General features: G+C 37.7%; 1 protein-coding gene across 1 annotated transcript in view; it reads right to left on the bottom strand.

Moving 5' to 3' along the window:
- Positions 1–375: 375 nt before the first annotated feature.
- PRKD3 (protein kinase D3) overlaps positions 376–20,611 on the bottom strand; it is a 42,535-nt gene continuing 22,299 nt past the window's right edge. The window contains exons 8-19 of the mRNA XM_048937714.1: positions 19,667–19,850; positions 17,845–17,968; positions 14,919–14,996; positions 13,230–13,506; positions 9,197–9,249; positions 8,751–8,823; positions 5,108–5,214; positions 4,369–4,530; positions 3,832–3,930; positions 3,365–3,632; positions 2,349–2,434; positions 376–888 (exon numbers count right to left, since the gene is read on the bottom strand). Of these exons, the coding sequence (XP_048793671.1) occupies positions 715–888; positions 2,349–2,434; positions 3,365–3,632; positions 3,832–3,930; positions 4,369–4,530; positions 5,108–5,214; positions 8,751–8,823; positions 9,197–9,249; positions 13,230–13,506; positions 14,919–14,996; positions 17,845–17,968; positions 19,667–19,850 (1,685 nt within the window). The 3' untranslated portion in view covers positions 376–714. The remainder of the gene's footprint in view (positions 889–2,348; positions 2,435–3,364; positions 3,633–3,831; positions 3,931–4,368; positions 4,531–5,107; positions 5,215–8,750; positions 8,824–9,196; positions 9,250–13,229; positions 13,507–14,918; positions 14,997–17,844; positions 17,969–19,666; positions 19,851–20,611) is intronic.

Genomic DNA, 20,611 nt, shown 5'->3' with positions numbered 1-20,611 from the left:
ATAGGGTGAGCACAGCTCTGACTGTCTTTTCAGATTGTCAGCCAGCATTTCAAGAGGAATGTAAGAAGTTGCACGTTTTCTCTTTCTTTTTTGGTATCTGGAAAAAGTTCAGTTAGGGCAAAGACAGACATACCCAACTGTCTTAAGAGCAGCAAATTACTCCTCCACCTATGAAGCCATATTCAACCTTCAACTGCCATGTTTTTCTATTATCTAAGGTATTCTGCACTGATTTCCTTTTACAATCTCTTCACAATGCACAGTCTAAGAAACAGGAGATGTATCTAAGTAACAAAAAACAGTCCTCTATGGCCTAGTAAATAGGGATAAATAGGGATTAGAAAACCATTACAAAATTCTTACTGTGTAGGCTACAAAAAAAAAAAAAAAAAAAAAGAAAAGAAAACCTTGAAAAATGCAAAGCATTCCATCTGTACACATCACACTTCAGTAATGGCTTTGCAGCCATACAACTGGGTGCAGCGTTACCCAGCGGGCTTATCCCACTGTCCAATAACCACTCATAGTTTAGGTCAGAGCTGGAGGAAAGCTTGTCAGATGACAGTCTATTCCCACGTCAACACAGGATCCTCTGAGGCTCCGTATGCTGAACTACATGTAAAGCATTCAGAAAGAGCGACAATTGTTCCAAAACTTATCTTCAATTTCGGTCTGGAGTGTCGGCCTTTGCTGCAGTTTAGCAATATGAATAAATCAAGGGTCCTCTTCCATGTCATCTGGATTCGGAGCCATAATAAAATGCTGGGGGTATTCAAGGTTGTGTTCATACGCATGTTCCTTCCAGCGTGCATCATCGCTCTCATGGGTAATGTAACGCTCTCCAATGCGTGTTTCAAACTCTCTGAGGTCAAGCCAAGTCTGATAATCCTAAGGAGGAGAAGAGTTCATGAAGCAGTTCAAGAAACAGCAGCCTTATATTTCCAAAGATAAATTCGGCAATTTGTCTCTTTTAATATAAATAACAACAAGATAAAACCAACGGGAACTGTTTAAAAACAGAGTACAACAGAAAAAGAAGGGTTCCAAATTAAGTAGGCTAGTTCCCAAGGCTGTAGCATTAGAAATCATGAAAACTGCTAGAAGACAGATAAGAGAGTTTTATTATAAAACTAATTGTACTACTATTCATAGAATCATAGAATCATAGAATCACTAAGGTTGGAAAAGACCTAAAAGATCACCCAGTCCAACCGTTCACCTATTCCCAATAGCTCCTACTAAACCATGTCCCTCAACGCAACATCCAGTCTTTCCTTGAACACCCCCAGGCTCGGTGATTCCACCACCTCCCTGGGCAGTCCATTCCAGTGCCTGACCACCCTTTCTGAAAAGTAATACTTCCTCATGTCCAGCCTGAATTTCCCCTGCCGTAGCTTGAAACCATTCCCCCTGGTCCTATCCCTAATGACACGAGAGAAGAGGCCGACCCCCAGCTCACTACAACCTCCCTTCAGGAAGTTATAGAGAGCAATAAGGTCTCCCCTGAGCCTCCTCTTCTCCAGGCTGAACATTCCCAGCTCCTTCAGCCTCTCCTCATATGGCCTGTGTTCCAGACCCCTCACCAGCTTCGTTGCCCTTCTTTGAACACGTTCCAGGGCCTCAATATCTTTCTTGCAGTGAGGGGCCCAAAACTGGACACAGTACTCGAGGTGCGGCCTCACGAGTGCTGAATATAGGGGAACAATCACCTCTCTGCTCCTGCTTGCAACACTGTTTCTGATGCAAGCCAGGATGCCATTGACCTTCTTGGCCACCTGGGCACACTGTCGGCTCATGTTCAGCCGAGCATCAATCAATTCATATCTATACATACATAAAGTGATACTAGTTGCAGTACTGTCTGTACTGTTTATTTAATTGGATTTTCCCCTTAATGTCTTCTAAGTTGTACAATGTCTTTTAAGTTACTTATTACATTCTATTTCAAACAGTTCTCTTCTAAAATGGCTACAAACTACAGCACCCCCTAGTTTGTGAGCCATCTTTAGCACTGAACACTGTGTGTCTGCACTGTTCTCATTGAGACTCTGTGCATTCATCACTGCCTCTATTCAGAAGCGACAGAAAAGTGGAACTCTGTGTTAGCGTCAGGCAGTGAATAAGAAGGAAGGGGAGAGGAATGAACAATGTTTCCTGTGGAATGAGAGCCATAAAGAAATGGGCAGAGTAATGAAGCACGTTAAACATTAAGCCAAAACCAGAAATACTCCATGAGTGTTTCTTCACAAGCATTACTAGTAGTTTTACTAAGCTTGTGAAGGATTTCATACAAACAATTGTTATTATTTGTCCATTATGAGCATAGGGATGAAGACACATCATTTTACCTGCAACCACGGGTGACTAAGAGATTTGTCAACACTGAAACGTTTCCTCATCTTGACTTGAAGCAAATTGTTTATTAAATCAATGGCTAACAATGAGAAACAGAAGAAAATATATTGTTTAAGTATTAATCACATCTTTTGCATGCTGCAGTGAAAGTGAGTTGTGCATACACTACTGAACTCTTCTAAAGTGAATCAAGCCCCTGAATTTTATACGTAGCTTTTCTTATGTTAAACTAGGCTACAGAATAGGCATGGGGAGGTTTGTTGGGTTTTTTCCTTTGACAGAAACAGTAAAAGCTTTATTATATTACCTGTTAAAATTTCAGTAATTCTCAGAAGTGTTTAAATAAAGCTTGAGCATAGTCCTGTGTTCCAACATGACAAAGGTACTTCCACTATTTGTGTGATTTATTAGGTGTCCTTTCACACCTACCTGTGTGTTAATCATATAATCGTGTTTGTGTGATCATATAGTCATGTCTATATGATTGACAAAGTTGGCATTAGAAAGTTCTGAAGACCATCCTCATAAATTTCCAGATTGTTCAGATCTGAATAATACAGATCCAGGTTTTGCTTTCCTTATTAATGTACAAAACAAAATTCTATATTCAACTTTGAATCATTTCTGTAATTATATCATAGTTTAGATAGAGTATGTTTTATGACACCAGTGTTCAGCAAATACTCAGGCAAGATCTAACTTTTCATTGGGGTATCTAAGGAATTTGGGATTGTTTATCCCACTCCTTATGAATGCAATCAAGTCATTACATCAGATTTTCCCCCACTAAGTCTTCTGGCTCCTTCTTTTCTGAAAACGATCCAAGACACTGTATTTAACATTTCACCTTTCCCATGTCTATACCAGCTCACATTTAGCACTTTTGGCATACAAAACCCAAACTACTCAAGATTTTGGCACTGATCTCTCAGTGAACCTTGTGGTTTAGGCACTTGGATGCACTATCTGTGCTTAAAGATGTTCTAATAAAGCAAATTCATCTCTTTACCTTCACTGGAGATTTCCTTCCAAGGATTTGGTGGGTACATAAATGCTGCATTTTGAATCTGATCATTTATATCCTCATCTTCGTTAAATGGGAATGTACCACTAAGGCTCACATAGACAATAACTCCAACAGACCACATGTCTAGGGAGCGGTTGTAACCTTTACTCCTGAGCACCTCAGGGGCAAGATAAGCAGGTGTCCCCACCACAGAGCGCCTGAAAGATTTTTCACCAATGATACGTGCAAAGCCAAAATCACACAGCTTCACCTGCAAAAGAAATGCATTTTAAACTGAGAAATCTCTGCCTGATCTCCTAAATGTGCTACTGAGCAAAACCAGGGTGGTACTTGGTTCTATTCCTGTCATCGTTTAAATACTGAATGCACCAAAACGGAGACAAAAAAAAAACACCAAAAAACCAAAAACCACAAAGTGAGGAAATGAGTATTTCTTAGTCTTCACTTACTTGAGGGAATGGCTCTGCTGATGCTAGTAGTACATTTTCTGGTTTTAAATCACAGTGCACAATATTCTTGAAGTGTAAATTCCTCAAAGCAACAAGTATCTATAGAAACAAAAGAAAATTTTCATAACTATTTAAATAGATCAAAAGCATCAAAATCCATACAGAAAGCAGTATAAAATTTGTTTCAATGTAGCCTTGAAGAGTTAATATATAACTACAAGCATTACTTTTTCAGTCAATAGGCTGGAACCAATGGTTTTGTGATGACATTTATTTTCTTTTATTTATTTATTTTAACTCCACCGTTTTGAACATTTCGAGTTTTGATGTACATCTTCGGATATCCATAATGTTAAGCCTTGTGAAATAGGATCAGAAAAATATTCCAATTTATTTCCATGTTTTTTCAACTGCCATTCAATACACAACTCCTTGTGCTGTCTCACACACAGGAAATCCTTCTCCAGACTCCATTCTCACATAACTATGAAAGACAACTCTAGCCTTTCCTCTCAAGGAGGGAGACCGAATGCTAACCTGAGTGACCATGAACTTAGTTATTCGTTCTGGAAGTCGACTTTTCTCACTGGAAAGAATCATCTCTAGCATATCACCATGCAGCTTTTCCATCACAACAAAGACCCGTTCCGGGGTTTCAAACATACATTCCAGGTTCACAATCCCAGGGTGATGCAAATTCTAAAATAAAGTAGTAGAAGTACATCACTAAAATAAAACAGCATGAAATATTCTGAATTACACAGCAATACTGTAGCACAAATCAAAGAGTAGTTAAACAGAAAGTAAGAAACGAAAAACAAACATGTCAGAGGCAAGAAATTAGTTTGAAACATATACAGTAATCCATGAAATACACAAACTATCACTATTAAGGCTTTTTTTAGCACAGATTATCTATAATTATTTTACAGTTGATACACTCAGTAACTTGAGTACAGAACATGCAAACATTCAGACAGGGGAGCCAGTAACGAGGGACAACCTAAAATACTACAATTTCCAGCTGGCTGAGGGAGACATGGGACCAAAGTACAGGTCCTTGGTGCATCTCCTATTGCAGCAGATACTGCCCTCAAGTTATCAACACTATCAAACGCTTGGCAATTCCCTACTTAAAAGATTCCTTCCTACAAAAAGACTCAAAAATCACATGCACAGATTTAGAAATCAATACAGAGCACTTACAGACATTACACAATGTTATCAATGGCTTATGTGAAGAAAACTCAGACATGATACAAAAATAATTTTGTACCTGGAGAATGGCAACTTCGTTACGAAGCTGACTTTCCTGCTTAGTTGGAAACCTCATCTTGTCAATAACTTTGATAGCTACATCTCTTCCGGTCTTCCTATGTTTCCCTGAACAGAAAGTCAACATCAAACATCAAGAGGTACAAGCAATTCATAGCTATAGAAAACTACAGCAGAAATCTCTTTTTGGAGAAACAGTTATATTCTATACAAATCTACAATATTGCTCCATTTGTATTTAAAACTGCAGTTGGTATATGAGTAACCAGAAGTGACCAACCTCAATAGGAGGGCTGTAGGTAAGTCTAAATCATTTGCTTAGATAAGCATGTTGACATTAGCCCTGCTGAAAAGGACTTGTGGATCCACTACTGATGGATGGGAAGCTGGACATGAGCCAGCAATGTGCCCTCATTGCCCAGAAAGCCAACCGTATCCCAGCCTGCATTAAAACAAGCATGGCCAGCAGGTCAAGGGACCTGCCCCTCTGCTCCAGATGCAGAGTCCTCAGTAAAGGAGAGATGTGGACCTGTTGGAGCATGTCCAACACATCCTTGGAGATATTCAGGATCAAACTGGAGCAGGCTCTGGGCAACCTGATGTAGCTGTAGGTGTTCCTCCTCATTGCAGGGAAGTTGGACTAGATGGCATACAGGGGCCCCTTCCAACTCAAATGATTCTATGATTCTATGTTAGAAGTATTAGGTGGAGTTTTGCCTTGTGCAAAGAACTTCCATGTTAGCAAGTGTTACCTGCTTCAGAATCTTGCCTCTCTTCTTGTATAAAAAACATACAAAAAACACCACAAGAGAGAAACTAACAAACAGAACAGCATTCAAGACAAATGTGAAGGAGGATAAACAACATCTTCTCCAGTGGTTTCAGCAGATACTTTTATGGGCTCCGTGTGCTCAGAAAGTTATAACTAATAGTCTGCAGAAGTATAGTCTGGAGGAACTATGTGCCATAAAAGACTAACACCCATCAGCCCTAGAAGTTTCTAATTTAGGAAAGAAAAAAAAAAAAATAGGGCTGATGATGCCAGTATTAAACCTTGTTGTAACCTGCAGCAGCTAAGTGGGAAGCATCCTGCATACACAGGACATTTCAAGAGCTACGTGGGTAGCTCACCCAGGTTTCCTGTAACTTCTAAAACTGTTTTCTCTCACACTCGAATCAGAGAGCTTAATGGGAGGACACACCGAAAGACCTGGATAATTTAGAACATTTAATATTAAACTAATACAGATAAAGTGAGCCCAAGCCAAAGAAAAAGAAAGTAATTATCTGCTCCATGTAAGGTCTGGAAGCTATTTTAGAAGAAGGGATGACACACATACAGCTACAGCACAAAGAGCAACACAAAGGATTCTACCTGCTATCACAGCTAGGACAGGGCTATGGAGAGCCCAGCTACAGCTCACTACTAAACCTGACAGCCTCACCTGCTGCTCTGCAGTCAGAGCTGCTGGCCAGGGCTTAAGTTAAGGCAGAGAATTGCTTTTGAAGGCTGCATGGAGCAACCAGTGTGCTTGCCTTAAAGATCCTCATGAATAAAGGCTCAAAATCAGGCTTATGTCCACTGGAAGAAGTAAGAGAGTGGAATCACTCAGTCCAAAAGAGTTAAACAAGATTGTCAAATAGAACTAACAACTGCAAAAGAAATATTTTTTAAAATTGCATTAATCCTACGGAAAACAAACTATACAAAGGCAAAAGCATAAAGCCTCAAGAGATCAGTGAAGCTTTGTCTCTTTTTCCTGTTGCAAATCAGCAATTTTTAGGCAAGATGTTAGGAATCACAGCTCCTGGCTATGGTTTAAATAAAACCCTAAAGTAGTTAGGGAAAATGTCTCTAGCTCCAATAAACATCAAATTATACTGAAGTGTCAAAGAAATACCATAAGAAAACTGAGAAACAAACACAAGGTTGCAGATAACATAAAACAAAAGCATCAAACTAACAACACACTTAGCTACAGAAGCTAAAAGTACACAAAGAAAGATTAACAGAAAGGTAGCCTGAAATTCCTTCTCTGTGTCAAGAATTGTTTTTTTCCCCACATGTTTCCCAATTATTCAGACCCTTCAAAACGAACCAAAATAAAAAATGCAGGGGGAAACTATTCTCACAGAAACACCAGTGGGATATCAATAGCCCATAAACTTTTTGACTTACAATTTGCAAACGTCTAATATTTGTCCAGAAGGGGGGAAAAAAAGACAACAGAAGAAGCAACTTAATTATGTCTCTATATTTCTTCAATTGATAGATTGAATTATTTCAGTAAGTCTGTAAAGGTCAGAAGATCATTGAAAAATACCAGCAACAGTTAGGCAGCGTGCACAGCCAACAAAAGAGAAGTACACTATTCCCATGCACATTCAGCTCATGATTTTATCTTAACAAATTGCACATGCATGTCTTACATGTTTTAAGACATCGTTAAGTGAGAAGACTGAATATGATCAAAGCCTTTTATAAGCATTTATTATGTAAGTCACTCTGTTGTAGTATGAAAAACATGCACCTGAGGTTTATCTAAAATGCAGCTTAAGAGAGTATACTTCAAAAGGCAAAACATGTAACTACTGTCTGTATTTATGTACATTCTGTTCATAAGAAAGAAAGCATAATTCAATTCACAATATTGTTTAAGAAATCTTGGGGTGGAGACAAAGGAGCCTCTCAAGCATCGCTGATATAAACCAGATTATCAAACAAAGATTCCATCAGACGGTGCTGAAGTAACAGAGAAAAATATTTACCCACTATATTGGCAGACAGAAGAATGATAGCCACAGAATTTCCAGACTACAGACAATATGACAGAAGCAGAAAGGTTCCTACTTTAAATCATTAGTTACCCTTTTTCTTCCTTTCCAGATCTACGGTCTGTTGCTTTCTCAACATTGGAGATATGTTATATGGGACTTATAAGAAATAAATTTAAAAAATAATAAGGCATCCAGTTCATGACATATTTCTAACAGTTTTTCTTTTTGTGATTAAATACCATCAATAAGTTACATGTTGCAATGGAAGCTTTTTAATAAATTAGTGATATAACTACATCCCTAGACTAAAGCTGAGACTTCAGTAAAGAATTCCTCTACTTTATCCTGATGAGAAAAATTGGTAGTGAAATCATCTGCATAAAGTACTGCTAAAGCACAAACTAAAACACGTACTCTTCTGTTTTCAGCTGCTTCTCTCAGATATCCATAAAAATCAGAGCTATACTGCACAGCCTCTTTAAATACATAATTCTTACACTGTATAATACAGACAACAGTGATAGAATTCACTACTTAAATAAAAGTCACAAAGGCCAAACTGAGACTAGTGACTGCTTTGTATTTTATTATAGTCAAAATGCAATGCATATTCTGAAATGATTTTGAAGGAATGCAGAACTCTATGTGCAAAAAAAAAAACAAAAAAAAAACAAAAAAAACCCTAATTGTAAGAAACACTATAATCAAAATGCAAAGAGGCCATACCACAGTTATCCAAACCACACTTTTAACAAGATCAACTTCACCAAGATCTTATTGATACAGCTAAGCAAACATAAAAAGGCCAACAATAATAAGTTCAGTTACACTCCATCTTAGTTAAAAGCATAATGGATTCTACTTACCTCCATATACAATACCAAACTGACCGGAACCCAGAACTTCATCAGCAAATATCTGGTACACAGAGCTGATATCCTAATGCAAGAAGAGGAGAAATCATAAGCATCAGGCATACTCAAAATGTTCATGAGCATATTAGTTAGTACTAGCTAAGCTGTATTTAAATTTCATGGTAAAATATTGAAGAGTAATATCACTGCCTTCAAGGGAAGGGAAGAAGAAACTTCCTGAAGTGGTTCCACTTAATCACACTATATACAGAGACATACATGAATACAAACTAACAGGTGTGTCAAGTAAGTGGACTATCTCCTGTTAGGTACGTAATATGGTCTTGTCTAGCTGAAATACCAGAGTGCTGCTTTCTCTGTCATAAACTGTTACTACCAATTACTTCAAAAACTCAGATTAATAAACACCATTTCTTATTACAATGCATGTGACTCACCACGTTCTCCTGGACTTGGCAATTTGAAACAGAGATGCTTAGAGATAAATCTTCTGCAATAAAGAAGAAGATACAACAGAATAAGAAAATAGAAAAGTTAGGCTTGTGACAGCAAAAAATTACTGACTTTTATCCCAATGAATGATTTTTACGGCTGTTTCGCAAAAGCATCATAATCTGGAACTCAAGTTTCACAGACTGATTAGGTGAACAACCCAGGGAGTTTGCTGAGATTATTTGTCCATTTTTGTCATATCACTGATAATAAAAATGATGGAGCAGTATGAGAGTATAGAAAATAGAACTGGAGAACCAAAAGCAATAGTAGAGTGGCAATTGTATCAGAGTTCATTAAACTACTAAAAATTTCTGGTAGTAATAGGGAAGAATACAGATAAGAGGATTAGGTACATCCCCTACAGTCAAATGTGTGTGATTAATTTTGTATATCTTGATGCTACACAAAACCTGTAATGTACAAGAAAAGGAAATAAGCAAAAAAGGTAACAAGACCTGATAGTCAGAAAAAAAATCCATAATATAAACAAAGGTTTTCAAAGTGTTTCACAGATATTCTGTAGAAGCATTACCAATCTTTAGAATATAACAGCACATCTAGGAAGCATAATTTTCAAGTAAAAGTACTAAAAAAGGGTGCACAATTTCTTTTCAGCCTGCAACAGATGATGACATGAGGTTTTCATTATAGAAATAACATTAAGATAAGCGGGCAAGAAAAGACATGTGGAAGCAGAAAGCACCTTTTTCCTTTGACTTCAAGATGGAGGTCAGGCATCTCAGATAAACAGACACCTACTATTTCTTATGTTAATTAAAAAAAAGAAAATCACTTATAAGGTGAATGCAGGACATACTACAGACTACAGATTTTGAAAAGAACCTTTATCACTCTAGGAAGAGCTTTGTGCTTTAGCAAGCTTACTGATGATATAAAGTTGGGAGTAGTGGCTGACACACTGCAAGGCTGTGCTGCCATTCAGCAAGACCTGGCCAGACTGGAGTGTTTGGGCAGGGAGGAACCTTAACAAGAGCAAGTGTAGAGTCATGCACTTTGGGAGGAATAACCACATGCTTCAGTATAGGTAGGTTAGGGGCTGATGTGCTGGAGAGGAGCTCTACAGAGAAGGACCCAGGGATCCTGGTAGACAACAGGTTGGTATGAGCAGACAGTGTGCCCTCGTGGCCAAGAAGGCCAATGGCATTCTGGGCTCCATTAAAAAGAGCATGGCCAGCAGATTGAGGGAAGTTATCCTCCCCATCTATTCTGCCCTCATGAGGCTACGTTTAGAATACTGTGTCCAGTTCTGGGCTCCCCAGTTCAAAAAAGACAGGGATCTCCTAAAAGGAGTCCAGCAGAGGGCCACAAAGATGACTAAGGGCCTGGCGCATCTCCCATGTGAGGACAGGCTAAGTAACCTGGGGCTGTTCAACCTGGTGAAAAGAAGACTGAGAGGGGATCTCATTAATATTTATAAATATCTAAAGGGAGGTGGGAAGCAAATGCATGAGTCCAGCCTCTTCTCGGTGGTAGGTAGCAATAGAACCAAGAGTAATGGTCTAAAACTTGAACACTGGGAGTTCTGTACTAACATGCAGAAGAGCTTTATGGTAAGGATGAAATTGTGGAGTCTGCTTTCAAGGAGATATTTAAGACCCATCCGGATGCCTACCTGTGCAACCTAGTGTAGGGAACCTGCTTTAGCAGTGGGGTTTGACTCAATGATCTCCTGAGGTCCCCTTTCAACCCCTGCAATTCTGTGAACGCGTACCCAATTTTTGTCACGAGTGCCTTATCTCAAAGAAAGAATGTATAGACTTAAGATAGGAAATAATATTAGTTCTCAAAGGACTCTGACTCTGCATCTGAAATACTAATTGGAATTACAGCTATGCACGTGTCTACTGACTACTGCCTTCTGCTTGAAGTCAGGCAGGTCTGTATTGGAGTAACACAGAACACAAGGCAAAACAAGAAGGCATACAAAAAAGTTACCAAGGACAATTTGTTTCAACCTCGCTACAGTTTAACTAGAAAAAAAAGTGAAGACATCGTTTTTGAAACTATTTAAGGGAATACACTGAACCCCTCTCCACTGATAGCTACACAACACAAAGTATCTGCTTCCCCCCTTTAGGTAGGGACTGAGTTACTCCAAATTAGTTTCTGAAGCCTCCAACATGCACACAAACAAGGGCTGAAATGCTGACATTTATGAAGAAAACAGTAATGTCAGAATTTAACATCTAATTTACACCAGGTAATAGCTTATGTGATTGGCTACTTTTACTTTACTTTTAATCTCCCCATTCCCATTTCACCTCAGAAACATCATACAAAGAAACATCTCATCCCAAACACCAGGCAAAGCATCCAAAAGGATTCTTTCCTGTGAGTCAGAGTGGAGGAGTATCCCCACTACTAATGACTTGCTGGCAAAAACATGGCATAAACTGACTAGCTGGTGCCTTGTGGACATTTTGACACTATACATTTCCTGCTGCTCTAAGTATTTCAAGCATTAGCAATGCCCTGCTCTGGTCTACTCATTTAAGAGAACACATCTGAGGATACAGAATTATTACTTTCTTTTTTTTTTTTTTTTTAATGTAAGTCCAATTTTCTTAACGGTTCTTGGGACACATCTGATGGAAGAAGAGGTAAGGACCTACAGTTTGTGGTCTTCTTAGAGTTGAGAGAACAACTGCACTATGAATGTGGAAATGCCACTATAGATCCACGGTCATTTCTTATACTCCTACAATCCTAATCAAGCTAAAATGTGTCTTCTCTATCTAGTCCATAGCTCTATTACTTGCTACTGATAATTTTTCATTCAAATTTAAAAAAAAAAAAAAAAAAAAAAAAAAAAAAAAAAAAAAAAAAAAAAAAAAAAGGGGGGGGTAAAAAATTGGTTTTGGAAAAAGTAACTGCATTCAAATATCTCTCATGGACAGTCGGCCCTCAGTTTTAAAGAACAGAGAGTGCTTCAGCACATTGGTGTTTGGAACTCATATTTGCATATCAGAAGTGGCATTTTACATAGGTTCAAGGCCTGTTACAAGCTGCCTTCTTACAGCTATGTTTCTTGACTCTAGTTAATTAGAAATGCGAGTACACACATTTTACAGCTTACCATTTCAGACCACAGTTATATTTTCAGAAAGTGCCTTTACCTAAGATTAACATTTACATGCCCTTAACTGTTGCTTATGTGCATAACAAGATACCAGAGACATAAAAACTAATCACAGGATCTCCTACAGAAAGAAAAAAAAAAAAAAAGAAAGAAAAAAAAAACCTAAGAGAAGATTAAAGAGTATCTGGAAGATGAAAGGAAACTGAAGAATGAAAACATAGATGTCAGTACAGAACGTGCATGACCGTTGTTGCAAAGGACAAGGAGATATCTGAAAAGAAAGAGCACAACATGTGCCTAGCAGAGTCTTGATAATGAATATGATCCTACACTAGAGAAAGAAGAGGAAAAAAAGGCACAAAAGGAAGAAAATGTATTTTATGTTACTGCTCAGAGCTCAGCAAATATTCTTTCCATCACTAGCAACATTTATTTCATCACCAACTTGCTTCCTTCTCCTTAGCTCTTTCTTTTTTTTTTTTAATATGGATGATAATGTCAAAAAGCATCCAATTTTTTGTATGTACATAAATAACCTGATGGAAAGGGATGTTTGTAAAAGTTTATTAGAAATGTCTCAACTATGGTCCCCTTTAACATCCAGCAACGACGTGTGAATTCTTAATATTTATGATAAAAGTTCTGCGGTATGAATTTATGCGGGCAAACTGATTTTTTACTACTAATTGCTGCTACAACAGATTAAGAGATTTGCTCATACACCCTCCACAAAACTTGAGTGCCTCTTCTTAGAAACTTGTGGAAGATTACAGACCTAATTCAGCAGAAGACAGACAAACAGACTTTTCTGAAATGGAATCTCTACCATTTACAGCTTCAGAACACGAGTAACAGTGCCTTGTCTGCCTGCTTACTGTGATCTTTTCCTTGTCCTGCAGCAGTGCAAACGCTAGCTTGAGGAGTGACTGGCATCAAGGCCTGACGAATGGCTTTCTCCCAGCCCTGAGCTACGTCAAGTCCAACTCCGGTGGCAGCAAGAACAGGACTGTGGTGACTGCTGCCATTGTTTTCGCCAACAAAGTACACCATCGTATCAGTGATGATCTCAAAACAGTATGGATTGCTGCCCTGCACCATGTTTGAGAAATCTCGAGGCTGAGTCACCTGGAGAATTTCTGAAAGTGGAATCTCCTGAAGAAAAATATTAAAGATTAAATAATGAAAATACATACAATACTTTAACACACTACTGTTCAAAACTTAAAATGTTTGCAGAGAAATCAAAGCAAATATATCAAAATAGCAAAACACCAAGCTTCATAACTATTGTCAAAATGTAGACAAACCATTACCCACCCACAGATCTCCAAATTCCTCTACAGATGCCCAGAGAGCCCCACCACAGTTCCCTCTATGCAACCACTGATCTCTACGCAAACTGCATTCATGTTCAGCGTAAGACAGCCCACCATCCAGCATACAGGTGATGCACAACTACGGAATGACTGTTTCCCACCACACTCACGGATTATACAGCTTAGCCAGAGAAGAACACAATAAGGAAAAAGAAAGACACATTAGGAAGAGGATGTAGTTGTACAAGCTGGACAAAAAGTATTACTTCACATTTCTGAATCAACTTTGGAAAAGATTATTTTTCATGTAAATATGAACAATTTCTTCCAATTTCTCTACCTCATCAGTTTAAGAACAATGTTACACTGTTACTACAACAAAGCAGTATTAGGGAGCAGATCTGAAGGAAGGAAAAGCTGCAAGTTCAAGCTAGTTGGAGGAGGACATTCCACATATATGGAAGGGCTTACAGGTGCACATCACTTGCAAGAGTAGTGAACAGGCAGGTGAACACTGGGCTGGCATTATGAGGTTAAGAGGCTGTAGCTGATTAGGATAAAGAGCAAATAAATGTAGAGATAACAGCTGTGAATGTTTCTAATAGCAAAGACAAATAATCCAAGATTTAAGCAGTAAATAAAGGAGAGGTGAAGGGGCAAGTCAAGGACTAAAAGCAGTGACAGGATGGAATAACAAGCAAGGAACATATTTTACCAGCTGTGTTTTGAATGCACGGGGCAATATACAAGTATCAGGGAGGTCTGAGAAGAAGAAACTGCATTGGTCAAGAGAGGGATGAAAAGGATCTGGGCAAGTTTAGCTGGGTGTACAGAGAAAAGGCTTGATCTTAGAGATGTTATAAAGGAAGAAACTGCAAGATTTGGACCCCCACCTAAAGGTAAAGAAAAGAAAGGGAAAAAATCTTGTTTATACAATTGCAGACATTTTCTGAATATTCCACCACTGAACACACTATTATATTTGCAGCATAACATGCTTACAGCCAAGCTTCTTTCATATAATGCCAGGCTGCACAGTAAATTCCCCTCTAAAATTTGCTCGCAAATTTCAGTTGCACAGTTGGGAAATAAATAAGCATGCAACTTTCAGTCACTACTTACTTTTTCACTTTAAAATATGGGGAATTAACATAATATTTATTATACTATTTGGAAGCAATTATTTCAAGCACACAAAACCTCTTAAGTAAATCAAATGCAACACAATTATTATTCATCCTGAATTACCTTGTAATATTTTGTTCCAGACTCATTTTGAAATAGTGTGAGGCATTTGCTGTCTAGTCTCCAGTAATGTCTTTTCCTCTACAAAATGCACAGAACAAAAACATAAATTATTAGGAGTACTTATGGTATCCAATTATTTAAATGAGAAATTGTTTAAATAACTAAGATAATCAAATGATGTTAATCTACGGTTCCATCTTAGACTGGATACATGAAAAACACATTTTGGGAATACAGTTATTTGCTTGCTTTCTTTTTTTTTTTTTCTTTTTCCTTTCCTTTTTTTTTTAATTCAATAATAGGCTCATAGAACATTTGCACATTTCATATTTGCACAAACCAGAAAAAAATACCACTTACCTTCCAGTAACAGAGGTGATAACAGTTATCATCTCCTACAGGAAACAACTACTGACACAAGTTTCACTCTGTGTGCGTGTGCTCACAAAATCTGAATTATTTCACTTAGCAACAATTGTGGGAGCCATAATTTCTCCTTCCATGTCCTCACACCAACGTGATGTGGGTTTAAGAACTGAGCAAGTCTAACAAGTCCTCCATTCTTTTGTAAACAGAAAATTCTGGAGGTCGGACGCGATGATCTCTAAAAGTCCCTTCCAACCCCTACAAGTCTGCAATTCTAGGTGGCTGAAGTGCATAGTGGCAAAAAAAAAGATAGGCAGATTATGAGAGTCAAGTGGATAATCTATCTTAGGGAAAAGACGAAAAATTAAGATAAAAATGAAGACAGATTACATAGCCACTTTTGAGAAGTCTCCATCAATGAGAAATATGTTTTCCATCAGAGAATAATACGCATATACGTTCTGGTACATAACTGCCTAATAACCTTAAGCATAGGAACATTCCTGAAAAATAGAGAATCATCTGAAAGCTATTTGGACTTGAAAAGCCATATGCCTATATGGATCTTACTGACTTGCTTGCACCAAGCTCATATAGTCAGAAACTTTTTTTTTCCCCCCAAGAAAAATCAAAGGCCCTTAGCTCTGGACATGACAATGCTTAGAAAAATAACACCCTTATTATATCTAATACAGAGCTTAAATGATTTCAGTCATAGGGAAGCTAAAACCATCTGTAGGAGTTAGGTGAGGAAAGCCAGGACATGAATAGATTTAACTGAATGAAAGTTCAAGCCAGCACCAAATTGAAACTGGGTGAAAGTATAAGGCTGAACTCATCCTTTTAATATATATGCTTTTTAAAAAATCATAAATCAAGGAAGGCTTGGAGTGTTTAAGGAACACATTGGTAGGTACTCAGGAACTCTAAATATACTTACAATCTGTACTGAGAAAGGAAGGGCTCAGAATGAGAAAAACAAGAATACGGATGATAACAATTTCTCCTATACTGGGTGAAACACCTTGTTATCCAGGCTCAACAGAAAGTATGCTGATATGCTGTTAGCATGAACCTCTTTGGAACTAATGGAAAGTCCAAGTTGTCACAGGAACAAGAAAGAGTTTGACTCTGCTGAGAGAGAGTGGACAAGGGATACAGCTGATTCTGTAACACGTAATACAGAAGCTTCCTTCCAGTAGGAAGCTCTCTGAAATCTTGCTTGGCTAAAGGTATCTTGCTTTGGAACAGAAAACTTTATTTACACCACCTTTTTGGTAGCTATCATCTAGATAGCAGCTCGACTGATAGATGAAAAAAAAAAATTGATCTAAACTAAGGTGTTGGCTGAGACAGTGCCAAAAAATAAAAATTAAAAATAAAATCCATGGAAAAAATGTTCTGGTTGTGCTAAAAGACAAAAACAGAGCCAAACACCAGGTCTGCCCTGAGTACTGCTTAGAACTACTCGTCTTCTAACTATTATCTGGCTCTAATTTTTTCATAGCAGATGATAATTGTGCCTATTAAGGAGCCTAGACTGAAATCACACCTGAAATGTTAGATATTTATTTGGATTTGCAATAAATATAACTAGTTAATACAAAACTGTACTTTAGAGACCACTTGTTCAGCTGACAAACACAGAAAGTGAAAATACTGGAGTACCCTGAGCTGTCTATGATTTCAACACAACTGAAATAAACTAAACTCCCAAATTCCCTCTTCTGACAAAGCCCTTCACAGGGACAAAGAATGCAGGAATATTTATGCTGCCTTTCTCATTCTCAATGTGACAAACTGGACTGCATGAGCTGTGGGAACTTCTCCACTTCATTCTTTCATTTCATCTATCAGGAAAAGTCAATTCATTTTCTTGCATTAGATAATTCTCTGGAATCCAGTTATTCTTATCTTCTTTCACAAGACAAAAACAAAACAAAACCTTGCAAGGAACTTGCCTTAGAAGGTTCAATTAATTAAGAGATCATTACTAGTAGCACTGCAAACAAAAAGTGTTGACTTTGTGGAAAACGCTTACAAACCCAAGCTAATACAACCAAACCATTAATGTTTGTTCCACAAACATGAAGAGAAATAGTGGTTTTGGAATGGGGAACAGTGCTCAGTAATGCTTACTATGAGACAGAACAAAGTGCTAGAGGAATAACAGGCTTCTGTATCTACACACCAAATTTACTAAATATCTCTATCAATGGAATAGCATTGACTGTTTCAATACTGGTCATTTCATAACAGAATTAATATTTTCAGGTGGGTGAAGAAAACCTCCAAATGGGAAGAAGATAAATCCAGCTGAAATCTTGAACATGCTATTCATTTCAGACTGATTAGAGATGCCTCTTTTTCTAAATTGAGAAGTGCTGATAGGTCATCACCTCAAAGATTTCTCCACTGCATCATACTTCCTCTTAATAAACACCACTGCTAAGTTATTTCAGATGGTACTGTAAATCAGATTATCTAGATAACAGAAATAAAATACAGTGGTTTAGAGAAATAATTTAAGTTACTGTAGGAAGAAACCAAAGTCACTGACCAGATTGTCTCTACTAGTATAGTGGACCATCCATCCTTCCTTCACCATCGTACTGCTCTTCCTCTTTGTATGCTTGATGGACTGTACAACCCTCATGAGAGGAATATTATTGCTTGTTGAGGGACTAAAAAAGAGAAAACAGTTAATATTTAAGCTAAAACATAAGAGTACTAATAGTACTATACATCTAGCCCAAAATTTTCAAGAATAGGCATTTACTCTTCTCTTACAACTTATTTCACTGATAGATTAGAAATTTGAGCTCCCACTAGCTCTCTTTTAATGCAAGCACTGCAGTACTTGTATTACATTACAGAAAGCAAAGGAAACACACTGAAATGAGACACCCACACAAATAATCTTTTCAAAACAATTTACTGCTTGAATCTTAATCCAGCGTAGAAGTAATTAACATTGGCACTTTTACTATTTTCTCTTGACTAAGTCAAGTTAATTATTTCATAATATTACACTAATAAAGCACACTTTCAATTTATGAAAACAGAAGAGTGTTAATTCAAATGATACCTGAAAATTTAAATCAATGTCATTTGTATTAACTTTCTTGAGATAAGGATTTGATAATCTAACATTTTGACAATCGTTAGTTTAACATACAGGTTTCAGTCCTGCTCAGTATGGAGTGAGCAACCACTTTATCTGCTTAGTACAAGAGATCCTACACATGGTGCTAGCAGTTAAATTTGTAATCACATGAAATCAAATCATGAGGAGAATTTTAAATCAAAACATAAAGATGCTTTAACACAGTGCAGTGTTGCAGAAGTGGCTGACACAAGACATTGCACATGCCAAAAAAGAATTGCTTCAGATGCTATTAATAAATGGAAAAATTCTACTTAGAAGTAGACACAAAAAGATACTACTTCCAACTTAGGAAGTCCTTGAGCTATGAATCATTGAAAGTTGCTCTTCCTGAGCTATATGTTCTTCCTGCTCTCATACTCTTCCTTACATATTTGCCATGAGACACTGGGTTAAAATTACCTTTGTTTGACCTATTACAATTACTCTTTTATTTTTAAGAATGACACTAAGAAAATCAGGATAATGCTATTCAGAATAAGAACTTCCCCAGGGACATGGTGGAGGCTTTCAAGATGCAATTAAAGATAATCACATCTAGGCTACTCTTTCCCACAAACGTTGGATCCTCTGGGATCCATTCCAACCTGGCCTGCTCTATGATCCTATGATAATATAAAAATTAAAAAGGCTAAACTTGATTAAAGGAACTATCACTGGAGGTGTTCAAAGTCAGGTTGGACAGGGCTTTGAGCAACCTGATATAGTGAAAGATGTCTCAGCCCACAGCAAGGGGCAGGGACTAGATGATGTTTAAACACCCCTTCCAGCTCTAACCATTCTGTGATTCTAGGGAAAGTTATCTGATGAAAGACTTCAGAGAATCACATCCTAGTTAAAGCAATTGGCTGCCTAGAATAAACTAAAATATAAGTATTAAAGTGTCTCTAGAGTAATTATTTTTAGATCAACACTTGTACACTAGTAATTAAATTAGGCTGAAGTCACAAAGATCTTTCCCACATCTTTGCCTTTAGCCACACTTTTAACCATGGTTCGATAATTTCATTTTATTTATTTAATAACATTCATAGCACAGCACTTTCCAATTAGAAGAGAACATATTATTTTACTTTACTTACATTTCAGGTTTGTGTAAAAAAAGAAAAAATACACAACTTAAAGATGGGCTACTCAGAAACATTTTACTTGAAATTTTCCTTTAGAATACTGAGGAAGATGCATCCAGAGCACAAAAGTTCATGTTATGATTTACCTGATGGTTTTAACAGCTTCTTCATCTTTGTCTGTATCAAGGTCAGATGGATCCATAAAAAAGATTTTGTCTTCTGGAGTTGAGGACTCCTCAGTATCATCCAAACCCCGGCTACCATCACTATTCATTTCACTGCTATCAACCTCCATTGGCAGGTCCAAATCCTGGCCTGGGCTAGCAGGTTCTGGGAGCAACACAGGATGCAGATTTTATTTTAGAGCATAATTAAAAAAAAAAAAGACAAAAAATTGTTCCCCAGTTCACATTTATGCAAATAAACATCATAGTGCAATCAGAACATAAAAAATCCTCAAGATTGTGCTAAATGATTCAGAGTGTGCTAATCAACATTATCAACTTGTTTGTGTTAAATACCAAAGTAAACACAACCAAAACAACACTCATACTGAAAGATTCATAGCGAAATTCTCAAGGCCTGAACTTACATTTCACTAAGCAACTCTGCTCTACAAGTGATCAGCCCATCAATATTATTCCTTCTAAAATATAAATTAAATTATAAACATAAAGGACAAAAGTTATTTTCTGGTTTACTGGGCTCTCTCCAGTACATCCATATCTCTCTTTCGCTGAGGAGCCCAGATGGAGACGCTACTTCAGGTGTGGCCTCAACAGGGCTGAGTAGAGGGGAAACATCTCCTTTTCAGCAAAGCACGACGAAATGACAGAGACTGGAGCATCTCTCCTATGAGGAAAGCCTGAGAAAACTAGGATTATTCAATATGGAAAGAGAAGGCTCAGGATAATCTGATCAATGGATAGTAATCAACGCAGGGAGGGTACAAAGATGTCAGAGCCAGGCTCTGTGGTAAGCAATGACATGACTAGAAACAGAGCACATGAGGCTCTACCTGAATATCAGGGAACACTTTAACTGTGAGAGTGTCTGAGTACTGGCACAGGCTGCCCCAGAGAGGTTGTACA

This window comes from Lagopus muta, chromosome 2 (genome assembly GCF_023343835.1).
Source record: "Lagopus muta isolate bLagMut1 chromosome 2, bLagMut1 primary, whole genome shotgun sequence".
In the NCBI taxonomy this organism is placed as follows: Eukaryota; Metazoa; Chordata; class Aves; order Galliformes; family Phasianidae; genus Lagopus; species Lagopus muta.
Note: the sequence above shows the minus strand (reverse complement) of the source record. Positions and strands in the feature narration are given on the sequence as shown.